General features: G+C 39.5%; 2 protein-coding genes across 2 annotated transcripts; one reads left to right on the top strand and one right to left on the bottom strand.

The window, feature by feature from the left end:
* Window positions 1–1545: 1545 nt before the first annotated feature.
* Window positions 1546–5473, top strand: hnrnpaba (heterogeneous nuclear ribonucleoprotein A/Ba). The gene is made up of 9 exons (XM_027152013.2): window positions 1546–1703; window positions 2139–2366; window positions 3217–3385; window positions 3494–3652; window positions 3759–3914; window positions 4006–4114; window positions 4316–4495; window positions 4596–4673; window positions 4871–5473. Exons 2-8 carry the CDS (start codon window positions 2155–2157, stop codon window positions 4664–4666), a joined length of 1056 nt encoding a protein of 351 aa, XP_027007814.2. The 5' UTR covers window positions 1546–1703; window positions 2139–2154; the 3' UTR covers window positions 4667–4673; window positions 4871–5473.
* An 837-nt stretch (window positions 5474–6310) lies between these two features.
* Window positions 6311–12669, bottom strand: eif4ebp3l (eukaryotic translation initiation factor 4E binding protein 3, like). The gene is made up of 4 exons (XM_027152022.2): window positions 12512–12669; window positions 11005–11138; window positions 7739–7912; window positions 6311–6956 (listed from the first exon to the last, which is right to left on the bottom strand). The coding sequence occupies exons 1-4, from the start codon at window positions 12553–12555 to the stop codon at window positions 6925–6927; spliced, it is 384 nt and encodes a 127-aa protein (XP_027007823.1). The 5' UTR covers window positions 12556–12669; the 3' UTR covers window positions 6311–6924.
* Window positions 12670–13062: the final 393 nt, after the last annotated feature.

The raw sequence follows: 13062 nt of genomic DNA, 5'->3' as shown, positions 1-13062 counted from the left end.
ATGAATAATATGCATAATATGCATAATATTTAAATAGTTGGATTCTGTTAATTATTTTAATATTTGCTGAATGCACAGGGGTGTGTAACATTTATTTTACAGCTAAAGGAGTTATTGGCTCCAAAGACTGAAAGCCATTACATTTATTTCAGAAGAGTGAAATGAAGTGATTGTTTTCACGTAAAAGCGTGTGTTCACAAGCACGTGCTTCTCTCCTGTTTGTGTAATAAATGTAATGTTATGTATAAATGTCATAAAAACAAAAAAAGACATGAAAGCATTAGCGCTGCCCTATCCCGTTAGACCCAACAACGAATGGACTTCCTTAGCCAGCTGAGAAGTTTAACCTGCCACAGGAGCTGCTGAAACAGTTCTACTCAGGTGTCATCGTGTCTGTTCTGTGCAATTCAATAACTGTCTGGTTTTGGCTTAGCTACAAAATTAGACATCAGAAGATTACAGAGAACGGTTCGGACTTTAAAGAGGATTATTGGTGTTCCCCTGCCATCCTTTAAGAACTACTGTATATATGTATATCCAGAGTGAGCAAAAGGGCTCAGAAAATCACTCTGGATCCCTCACATCCAAGTCATCTTTTTGAACATTTACCATGTGGTCAGTGATACAGAGCCTCAAATACTAGGCAACTAGGCACAAGAACATCTTCTTCCCCCATACAATCTACCTCATGAATCAGAATCAGAATCAGGTTTATTGGCCAAATGTGTGTTAACACGTGTGTTACCTCCCAGTCTCACCTGTTTCCTGCCTGAACAGTTAAATGTTCCCACATTACACAATAACGATGTGCAATAATTTTACATTTAATTGTTACCACCTCCATCCTTGTACATCCTGCATCATTCTATTCCATTCAGTCATCTGTAACACAACTAACTGTACATACAATTTATTTATTTATTTATTGTTTATTTGTATTTATTTTTCTATTTACTTTTCAACTTTTTTTGTCTATTTGTATTTACATATGTGTATTTTATTTATATATATTTTTCTTATTTTACAATTTATATTTTTAAAAACAAATTCCTTCTATGCACAAAAGCATCCTTTGCCATAAAGCTCCTTCTGATACCGGAACTGATACTGGGTACTGGTACTGATACTGGTAATGGTACCGATACTGGTACTGATACTGGGTACTGATACAGGTAATGGTACTGATACTGGTAATGATACTGGTAATGGTACTCGTAATGATACTGGTACTAATACAGGTACTGATACTGGTACTTATACTGGGTACTGGTACCGGTACTGGGAATGGTACTTGTACTGGTACTGATACTGGGTACTGGTACTGATACTGGTACAGGTAATGGCAATTGTACTAGGAATGTTACTGATACTGGTAATGGTACTAGCAATGGTACTGATACTGGGTGCTGGTAATGGTACTAGTAATGGTACTGATAATGATTCTAATTCTAATCCTGCTTCGGATTATAGCGCGTTACGGGCGTTACTAACTAACGTTATGCGCTCGCACCATATTGGCCACCCGCTCTGACGGACATGTCAGCCATCCAATGAAACTCGTTCTAATTCGGTTGCCTTGTGTTCCGTGCAGTAATATAACACCCTCTACAGGTCGGCGAACAAGGAAGAGGCTTTTTTAAACAGGGGATCCTAAACCCGACGGATTTTCTTTTACCCTCCACGAAAACAATAACGCTTTTAAGGTATGTGTACGTTGTTTTCCCTGTGCTTTATAAACCGTGATTTATATATGTATATAACGTGTTAATAATTGTTGTGGTTTTCGGTGTTTATTGTACGCGCGGTTACATAACTGCAGTGAGGTGCATTGTGGCTAACGGCTAATCTCCTGAGCGCGGATTAAAGCGCTCTGTTTATGTGTTTAACTCTTAAAACAACATATTTATCATCGATGGAGGATTTCTGTGACCCTTTTACTAGTTTGTGCTACAGCTCAGTGCGCGCTATAGCGAGCTGGTTAACAGTTTTCTTTTGACTTTGTTTATCACGCTTATGCTAAGCTAATGAAAACGGTGGCCATTTTGGTGCTTAGCTAGGCAGCTAGCTAGCGTGCGCGCGCGGTCGTTTTTGTTATATGATGTAATATGTGTCGTTTTAACGCGCTTTTTTCCTCCCAGATCGCGAACAGACACGATGTCGGACGCAGAGCAGCAGTTCATGGAGACGGCGGAGAACGGATACGAAGGGGACGAGAACGGAGCAGAAGGCTATGAGGACGTTAGCGCGGCGCTGCAGGCCGGAGACGGCGAGGGAGACGCAGAGGGAGAGAACAATGGGGCCGGAGATGGAACTCAGGACGGAGACGGATGTCGGATAGAAGCCAGTAAAAGTGAAGAAGATGCCGGGTATGTAACGCTACAGCAGGGGCACATAAGTGGTTCACAGTTGAAGTCGTCGTTCTTTTTATTTTGTTTTATTTCTCCGTCTTTTGTTGGCGCCATGTGAGCGGCTCTTACAGGGGGAGGGGAGAGCGATTCGCGACTCGGAGTCGGTTCTTCTCTCAAAGCCGTCGGGACTGAAGAGTCGGTTCACGTTTGGTTTGCGTCCGCGCACCAAAAAAGGGGATTTGGGTTTCATCATAAGCGGGATTTTTTTTGTTTGTTTTTAAGCGATACAGACTACAGTAAGACGTGTGTGTATGAGCCGAAACGTTCCCGAATCAGATCCGTTTCGTAGAGATTCACTGAACACGTGGAGTTCTGTGCTTTAAAGCTCACAGCAGATACACAGTGGTTTATATACAGCGCTTGTTTTAAAGCACTTTGTAGCTGACTGTACACGTGTGTGTGTGTGTGTGTGTGTGTGTGTGTGTGTGCGCGCGCGCGCGCGTGCGTACACACATGTATGACTTGTGCAGAAATGAGCCTGAAATCCAGATCAATCCTGAATCGTAAAAAAGTGTTCTGTGTCCCATGTTGTAAGACACAAATTTTATTTAAAGGTATTTCTTCTACTACTCTTTGGCACTTGTTGCAGCGCACTCGTATTACTACTTTTTTGGTCCATTTTGTTCCACCATAGCCTTGTTTGCCATCCTTCATCGATTTGTCCTACATACCACCACATAACACGATGCAAAAAAAAATAAAGCCGCCACCTCTACCTTAAAATTAATGCATCTTTCAGGCTAATATATCCTCGTCCCCCTTATTGTTTTTATCTTTATGTTAAAGTACCGATACTTTATTCCTCTAGGAAAATGTTTGTTGGGGGACTCAGCTGGGATACTAGTAAAAAGGATCTCAAAGATTACTTCTCTAAATTTGGTGAGGTGACAGACTGCACCATTAAAATGGACCCAAACACTGGACGATCAAGAGGATTTGGGTTCATTCTGTTCAAAGAATCGGCAAGTGTAGAAAAAGTAAGTTTTTATTTTTCCCCCAGCGACCGTCAAACCACTCCAACTCTTAACTGATTTATCCACCTAATATCCGATCGCTAAGCCTCTCGTCTCTTATCTTTGTGTCAGGTGCAAGCACAGAAGGAACACCGGCTCGACGGACGGCAGATCGACCCCAAGAAAGCCATGGCAATGAAGAAGGAGCCGGTCAAGAAAATCTTTGTTGGTGGACTGAACCCGGAAACGACCGAAGAAAGGATCCGCGAGTACTTTGGTGACTTCGGGGAGGTAGTATCAGCATTTATACATCCGTATACACTAATTATTAAAAAAAAGAGATCTTGTTATTGATCCTATTATTTTTCATTCTGAAACGGTTTGAATTTTGTTGCAGATTGAGACCATCGAGCTTCCGATGGATCCGAAGACAAACAAAAGGCGAGGATTTGTCTTCATAACCTTTAAGGACGAAGAACCAGTCAAGAAGATCATGGAGAAGAAATTTCACAACGTCAGCGGAACCCTGGACGCAAATGGAAAAGAGAGCCTGGTGAGTTTGCAGTTAAGCACCAAAATGGTGATCTGATACTAAATTATGACTTGACTATGATTGGTTGACTAAATATTTTCTCTCCTATCAGTGTGAGATCAAGATCGCCCAACCGAAGGAAGTGTATCAACAGCAGCAGTACGGCGGGCGCTTCGGTGGCGGCGGCGGCGGTGGTGGCGGCAGAGGCAGGGGACGTGGCGGTAAGTGATTGCTGTGACAAGCAGCTGGTAATTTTCTACTTTGTTAATATGCTGTAAAAACGGAGGAAATACTTCTTTAATTACAGCTTTTATCATGGCACGATTACAACCTCACAATGGCTATACCTAGGCTATTCTAGTGACTCACTAGAACTTTGTCCAGAAATGATGTTGAACTCCTGTATTTCCATGCTTTTTCAGGCCAGGGTCAAAACTGGAGCCAAGGTAACAATAACTACTGGAATCAGGGCTACGGGAACCAGGGCTATGGATATGGTGGTGGGCAGCAGGGCTACGGCGCATATGGAGGCTACGGAAACTACGATTACTCGACAGGCTACTACGGTTATGGCGGCGGCGGTGGCGGCGGCTGTGACTACAGTAAGAGCGCTCGGTCTCGGTTTCATTTAGCTAGTGACTTCATTAAGATGGGATGTCATTGTTACTTATCCCCATCCTTATCCCCTCCCTTTACTTTCAGACCAGGGCAACGCAAGCTACGGAAAAGCTCCAAGACGTGGTGGCCACCAGAATACATACAAACCATACTAATGTGCAGGTACGGACCCCTGATGTTTCGTCTCATCAGAGGCTGATCCCTGTGTGTATGTATATGTAACAGTGTGGTCAGGGTTACACAGGAGAAGGAAACTGCTTTAGATAGGATATGTATGATCGCAGTAGTAAGTGGTTACTTCTGTAAATCTGGAATTATTATCATTGATTTGATTCTATTTCTATATCTATTGTCTTTAGGTGGTATCTTTTACTGGATGTAGGCAGAATCTGGGCTTCTGCTCCATTTTTGTACAGACCACAAGTAAGGAACCGGGGAAAAGCAAATGTCACTTTTCACGTTTTCATTTTATACCTTTTTTTTTTGTCCATTTTACATTTCCAGAGATGGAAGTGTTATTTTTACTGTACTTTTTGGTACCTTTTTCAATCTAATGTTATTGTATGGTTGTATTTTACGTCTCGGCTGCATTTACCACACGCCCTAGTTCTGAAGCTCTGGAAAAAATCATTTTCATAATAAATAAATTGATTTTTGTTTAATTTTGTTAGCATTCCTATAGTGCTCTGTGTTACAAAGATGCATGGCTCACAGTCTGCAGTGATCCGAAAGGGATTATAAGGTTTTTGGTATTTTTATTTACAACTATTAAATCTTTTTGCTGACTCATTTTTTTTTTAATTAGCTTTTAGGAGATCCCTTTCCATTTTGTTGGTTTATTAAAAAAAAAAAAAGTGGCTTTTGTAGTGGTAAAATTATACCTCAGCACACACCTTTATCTGTAAGATTCACTGGAAACTCTCATTCCTACAGTGTCTTGGAAATAAACTTGGTTTTTAAGACGTCTGTGGCATGTTTGATACTGAAAACACAAACTCCATAATCTGAGGTAAGGTTAAATGGATTAAAACCTTTTTATAACAATAATGAACATAATTGCAAGCTTTTCTGTTGGTGATGGAGTCTCCAGTGTCAGCTTGGTCACTTAGTACAGTAATAGGAGATGAAAATAAAAGCAAAGATGGTCAGGGAATAGTTTTCAGACATAGAATGCAACAAAAGAATGGACAGAGCGCCCCCATGTGGTGATAAAGGCTGTTGAGTCAATTAGCATTCATGCACTAGTTTTTTTTTTTTATACAAACATTCAGATTTAGACATTAATCTTTTTGAGAGCATCGCCGTTCTTAATAAATATCTTCATAGCAAACAACGAAGAGTCTTTAGTGTCGATTCCTCTTCCCTTTTATGCGGAATTCTTATTTGTACGTTTTGGCTTTTGGTTTGTGGGGAAATTTGGGTCTGATACAATTTGTGCCTTCAGTTTCGAAAGTAAATTAGCTGGTAAAGTTCACAGAGCATCGTGAAGAATTTTCCACGGTTCGTCTATAAACGTTTTCGGTTGTCATGCTTGCTTAAATTCTTAATCTCTACAGAACAGCATCAATGCACCTCATCTCAGATGTTTCCAGATCTGGAAACCCAACACAAATCTTGGGTGGGGTTGAAAGTATTATTTACATCATCCAGAAACTTTACAAAAATTAAAGATGACTAAATCTATAAGACTGATGGCATGAAGGATACAATTAACTCTTTACAGTAATGCACAGGCATTAAAATGGAGTTCTGTTAAGATAGTGTCATTCCTGTGGGGGGAAAAAAGACAGTAGGAATGCTGAAGAGCAAAGAATGATTTAATCATTACATATCTTTTACATGATTTTTCACTCGTGTGTGTCGACGAATGAAACGGAAAAATCCGCTCGACTCGATCGATGCACGTTTATATGACCATTTAATGAAAGCTGTCTGATGTGGAGCAAAGGAACGAAAAATAAATCAGAGTGAAAATGTTTAAACTGTGAATTCTGTCGATTACAGGTTCAGTCTGTCATGTTTGTCATTACATTCGTCCAAATATAAGGGAGAGCTTTGAAATATGCACGTAGGTGTGTTTATCATCATGTATTACCCCCTTCTTTCTCTATTCTAATTAAATCTAATCACTTCCCTTAAAAAAAATAATAAAATACAAAGTACGGTATGTACAATAAGAATCATTTAACGGATGCACGGCCATCCACAGTCTTTTCTTTGTATACTGCTGAAGATAAAATACCTGAAGAATACTTGTAAACAAATGAAAAACACCCTTGTTTCTATATTACTTTAAGATAAGATAAGACCCTTCAAATGGAACCAAAAGTTTAATCCAGTGAGATCTGGTCGATGGGGAAATGTAGCAGCGTCCCAACAGAAATGTGTTCTCCACAGGAGGCACATCACAGGCTCAAATGTCCATATCGAACTGGCTGTCGTCAACTACAGGAAATAACAGACAGACATTTACATACGCAGACATGAACAGAGGGCACTTCGTGTCATTTTCTTACATATAGTGGAGTCTATAGACTTGTATTCTTCACTGGAAAGACTAACTATTAGGGCACTTCGTAATTGCTCACATGTAGGAGGACACTAGAGGGCATGTTGTCATGTTTACCCCATTTACTGGCACCCTAGAGGGTATGTTTGTGGTGTTTTTACCACCATAGTAACATCAGGGGGATTCAGTCTTCAGTTATCTATTATTTTCCTTTCAGGAAAGTTGTGGATTAAAATACTAACGTGGTAATTGTTTTATTTTTAGAGAAAACAAATCTAATTAAATATGTTAAACAAAAAAAAAACACTAAGAGTCTTGAGATCGGTCAAGAGTTGGAAATGTGAGTAGGAAGAAATACAAAACAAGGTTGTTTTACAGCTGTTTAGTCTTTACAGCTGCTATAAAGCAAGTGACGGAACTTGCCGCAAGGAGATTTCACAACATTAAAATGGTTTAAAATCATGACGTGTTCATCAATAAATTAAACACTGCCATCGTTTGGTGTAAAACTGGGGTCATAGAAAAAAAATCCACTGCTGTAGGAAAATGATGAACATCTGGATAATAACTGAAAGACTTGTCATTGTCGTTTATTTTTCCCCTCCATAACAGCCCATTAACAGGTCTTAACAATCTAAAGAGCCTTTACTTTAGACTGAATAAAGCTTCATTTGTGCCATTTCTTTGACAATTTAACAATAAAGTGGATTTGCTTTACCTGCAGCATCCTTGTCCTCCTCCAGCTCTTCTTTCAGTTCCTCTAATTTACCCAGAGGGTGATTCAAAGGAACGGTCACCCCGGGAATCTGGGGCAGGCAGCCAGGTGGGGTCCGAGCGATCGGCGAGTTCCTGCACTCGAGCAAGAACTTTCTGTCGTAAATGATACGAGTGCCTGCAGAGAGAAAAGATTCAAGATTCATGAATATTCACAATCAGGTCGCACCTAGAGGGAAGAAAACGATTCACCGGAACAGCTGAGTGCTAAAGGGTAAAAGAATAAAGACAAAAGATTTAACTGATGTGAAAAACAAAAGTGTGTTGGGTTTCAAAATCTTTTTATTTAATTTTTTTTTTTTAAATCTATATAATGTGATAGCGGAGGGATTTTAAAAGATAAAAAGTAAATGAAAATCAACTTAAATCATAAACAACCCAGTTCAAAGGACATGTTATAACTCATGGCACATGCTATGACTCACTGCACATTTTATGACTCACTGCACATGTTTTGACTCACTGCACATGTTTTGACTCACTGCACATTTTATGACTCACTGCACATGCTATGACTCACTGCACATGTTTTGACTCACTGCACATGCTATGACTCACTGCACATGCTATGACTCACCGCACATGCTATGACTCACCGCACATGCTATGACTCACTGCACATGCTATGACTCACTGCACATGCTATGACTCACTGCACATGCTATGACTCACTGCACATGTTATGAGTCTGAAACTTCTTTTTTTTTATTTAATTTTTTTTTTTTTACGACTTTTAGCCTCAGGGTAAAATTTATGCCAATATACCAATATATACCAAAACATAAAGAAGTTTTAACTGTTTAAACAGCACAAATTATTTTATCGAGTTGACCGATTTATTTAAATGAACACTTTTCCTGTTTAACATAGCTCTGTCATGTTGAGTAAAACATCTCAGTGTGAGAAAAGCCTTTAAAAGCCTCTAAACTGCCTCACAGTGGGCCTTCTGTCTCCCCCGCTAAGAGAGACGCGCTCGTAGGAATCCGAATGAGAGGAACCAGGCAATTACAGCCTTGGCATCTGTGCTGGAGTTCTAGGAAATCTGAGCACATGTTTAAGTTGGAGGGAGCCATTTTGAGGCAGGCCACATGGAAGTTACGCAACATCTCAATGTGTACAAAGGAGGCACACGGCAGGCCGAGAACTCCCTGATTTCTTCTTCATGGTAGAAGAAGTTAGAAGGCGGAGCAGAGACTTTATAGATAAATAACACCCAGCATGTTGTAATTAGAGCGAGTGGATCTGCTGTTGGTTGAAGTTTGACCGGTACGAGGGGTGGTGCTAGTCTCAGAGCTGCACCATATCCATGCTCTACATCAAGAGGCAGAAAAACATGTTATGCAACCTTGTCTATTTTGTGCACTGTGTTCTTAACAAAAAAAAGGGGGTGAAAGAGCAGGGAGGGGGGAATGGAGACTCACACATTGCTATAAACAATCTGCACTGCTACTCTTCTTCATTTGGAGTCGATCCGATTCGACTGCGTTTATATAACACTTAATGGACACCATCTCAAAGCATATATATATATATATATATATATATATATATATATATATATATATATATATATATATATCCTTAATGAGCGATCCAGAGTCGACGATGGCAAGGAAAATCTCCCCGAGACGACACGAGGAAGAAAGCTCAAAAGGGAACACGTCCTTTTCCTCTTCTGGGTGACAACAGAAAGTGCGAGTATGAGACTGACGATGGAAGTAGCTACCCAACGCTGCATCTATTTCTTTATATCAGTTCAGTGTCTCACAACTGCTCAATAGATCTTGTTTATCTGGCCATTCTATTTACCCAATTTAAAATATGCTATTTCTAATACATTAGTGCAGCTCAGGTCGCTTGTAAATAACCGAAAACTGGCATAAACACATGCTAAAAAATGAAAGCATGCAAGTATTCGTCTGTGTAATTTTTTGCATCCACATCAGATATTTTCTCTACCACTGTAACAGCTCCATTACTGAGGAAAAAAACAAAACAAAGGCAGGCTGTGGCTGATTTCTTTCCAGCTCAATCTGTAGACTCACAGAGCTAAAAGTGTCGTATTTCCCTTTTATTCCTTTGTTCCTTCACAAAGCGTATATGTAGAAGAAGCTACTGAACAAGTCAAGAGCCTGAACAAACTTTGTCCAAACAAAGTACCGAAGTAATGGTCAGGGAACAGAACTAAAGGTTTATTGATTTATTTTGCGGTTTGTTGGTTTAGTATTTGGGGCAAACACGGTAGAGCGTTTGTAGTTTTCTATGTGCTTTAAGGATGTATGCATGTATGCATGCACCAAACTTTGTGCCTCATCGTTCTTATCAGTACACCATCATAAAGTGCAATACTCAACAGCTATAGATTTTTTTTAATCCTCACATTTCACAAAACTCACTTTTGTCTCTGCATGGAATGATTTTTAGACACAAATTATAATTTCAATTAAAATCTAAACTTTTCAGCGAGTAAGACCTTGCCGTGCGCGGCCCACTGTAACGTCCCCAGGCGCAGACATTTTTGGCTGGGACAGAAAGTTCTGGGTTATTCCTGAAATGCAACAGCTGTGGAAGTAGGGAAGGGTTGCTTTCCAAGAAAAATCCCTCCTACTTGGCACAGGCTGCTGGAATGGCCATTTAACAAAGACCTTCTTCTAAAAAGAGGAACAATGAGAGCTCGTCCAGTGTGTTTTGTTTTTGTGACAGCTCAGGAGTGTGTTATCTCTAGAACAAACAAGCTATGAATAGATAACATATTTTGTTATGTAATGAACAAGCTGTTTGGTCTGATAAGGAACCAACCCTCGTCCGATTAGTTAATCTAGGATGTATAACTTCGCTAGGACTATGATTGAATGTCATGTTAAATGTTTTTTTTGTTGCAAACATAGCAGAGCTGCTGTGCCCAATGGCCACCATTTGTGGTTGTGGTTGGTGTAGAGCTGGATCACTGGTATGACTACTGATGACCACAAACAGAAATAAACTATCTTGCCAGCATGTTATAAAGATGATTCAGATGTTGTTCAGACGTCTAGATAGATTTTAGATTTTGAGTATTTTATAAAGTGATTTTAAACTTGTTGATAAGTTTAAACAATGTTGGTCAGTGGAGACAGCATGTAGACTGTATGTGTATAGATTATTTACACCATGCACACTGCAATCCCTCAACATTCTGTGTCCCTTTTTTGGGAAGAAGCATGTGCTTACCTCCTGGAGTGGTGGAGAACAAGGTTCCTCCAGGCGTCTGGCTGTAACAGTCTGGGAGCTGAGACCAGTCCTTTAACTGGATCACACGGGTTGGAATGGGACAGCTTCTGGTCTTCTGTGTGTTAGCTGACATTCTAGGGTTAGAAGTATAAAAGCTCAGATGAAGAAGCAAATAAAAAAAAAAGCAGACTTCCTCACTTAACTTTTCTTTTCTTGTTTAGTTTTTCTCTTTCACAGCTGAACTAACAAACTGACTCTGCTGTCTAAAAGTACATTGTGGAAGAAGCACACAGGTTACAAGAGCAGATGTATTTGTCCACAAGCAGGAACTACAGTACTGAGTGCAGGGAGGGTGTGTGTGTGTGCGTGTGTGTCGATATTTAACACCAACAGAAAGTACTGCTGAACAGGGTTGCCAAATTGGGGGATTTCCTCACTAAAAACATATATATAAATATTGAATGAAATGACATATTAACTTCTTTTAAACTTCTTTATGGATGCATTATTGGTATATTTACGCTTTAGTTTAAACTTAATTTGAAACTGAAAAAGTTATATTTAAACTTTTTCCGTTTAATTCGTTTCATGTACGTTCATCCTTATCTGAAGACAGTGATGCAGCAGCGCTTTACTACTTTAGTCTCATCTGTTTTACTTTGATCAATCTGTTCAGATTACAAAGTGCCAAACACCTGATGATCAGGTAAATGTTCCTACATTACGCAATAATAATGTGCAACTAGATTTGTAAAGTTCGTTGAGACAAACTTTGATTTTGGCTTTGATGATGCAAGTATTCGCAAAGGATGGTGCTTTTTGGAGGCAAGAGATATAAGGCAAGAGATATAAGGGTAAGTGGTTATTGGAAGCAAGTGGACAGAAAGCTAGGGTGCCAAAATATTTGGAGGCAAGTGGAGACAAGCATGTGACATCATCCAAATACTCCTGAGGAAGTTCCCCTCATTGGGTGAGTGTTTTGATAAGTCACTTGTGTCCATGTTGTGCTAATTTTTGATTTTCACATGACGTCACGTGACGTCATCAGAATACGCGTGAGGAAGTTCCCCTCATTGTTCTGAGTGTTTTGATATGTCACATCTCCATGTTATAAAAAAGTTTTTTGATTTTGCATATTTTCACACATTTTGAGACCCGGTACCCGAAGCATCGGTACTCGGATCGCTTAGAAAAGTAATAGCATCAAACTTCAGACCAGGGTCTACAACATACCCGAATTTGGTGCATGTGGCTCGAAAGCTCTAGGAGGAGTTACTCTTGATAAATTTTTGTCTAAGCTTAAAACAGAATGTTGGTTTCTATAAAGCGACATAATAACAATACATCCAATTGTTACCACCTCCATCCTAGTACATCCTGCATCTCATTCCATTCCATTCTACCATCTACAGCACATCTGTACATAGAATTTATTATTATTTTTTTACATATATGTTTTTCTATTATTTATTTTTTTTACACATGTGTATTTATTTAGTAATCTCACCTTGTCTCTATGTTCTGGAAACAAGTTCCGTGTATCCCAAACATACTGCAACAAATCCCTATAGGGTTCTGATTCTGATTCTGATATATTAGGCTGAAAACACGCGGTGAAATCTGGCAACCATGAATACGTGACCGGGATCATGTGACGTGTGAGGGACTTGGGCAAAAGTAAAAACAGAATTTACCACGTGCTCTAAAATAGGACGTTGAGCACGTGCTTAAAATCCTGTCCGCCATTGCTGCTGTTTCAAATGGCAAATAAATTAAACTCGGTTACGTTTACGTGTTTAAATCACTGTCAACAACCTGCATGCTATTATTATTATTATTATTAATAATAATAATTTATGCGATTTAGCAGATGTCATATGTCTTTTGTCCTGCACTGTTTGCACAGATGCACTTTAAGTGTCTAGGACTAACTTAAGTCCTTAGCTATGTCTTTGTTCTATGTAGCTCCATGATCTTGGTCCTCTCATCTCACTGTGTTACATATATATGGTTAAAATGACAATAAAACCCACTTGACTTGTCCAAAATCAGCAAAAT

The sequence above is a fragment of the Tachysurus fulvidraco genome, chromosome 17 (assembly GCF_022655615.1).
Source record: "Tachysurus fulvidraco isolate hzauxx_2018 chromosome 17, HZAU_PFXX_2.0, whole genome shotgun sequence".
In the NCBI taxonomy this organism is placed as follows: Eukaryota; Metazoa; Chordata; class Actinopteri; order Siluriformes; family Bagridae; genus Tachysurus; species Tachysurus fulvidraco.
The sequence above is the reverse complement of the archived record's forward strand: the minus strand, read 5'-3'. Positions and strand labels throughout refer to the sequence as shown.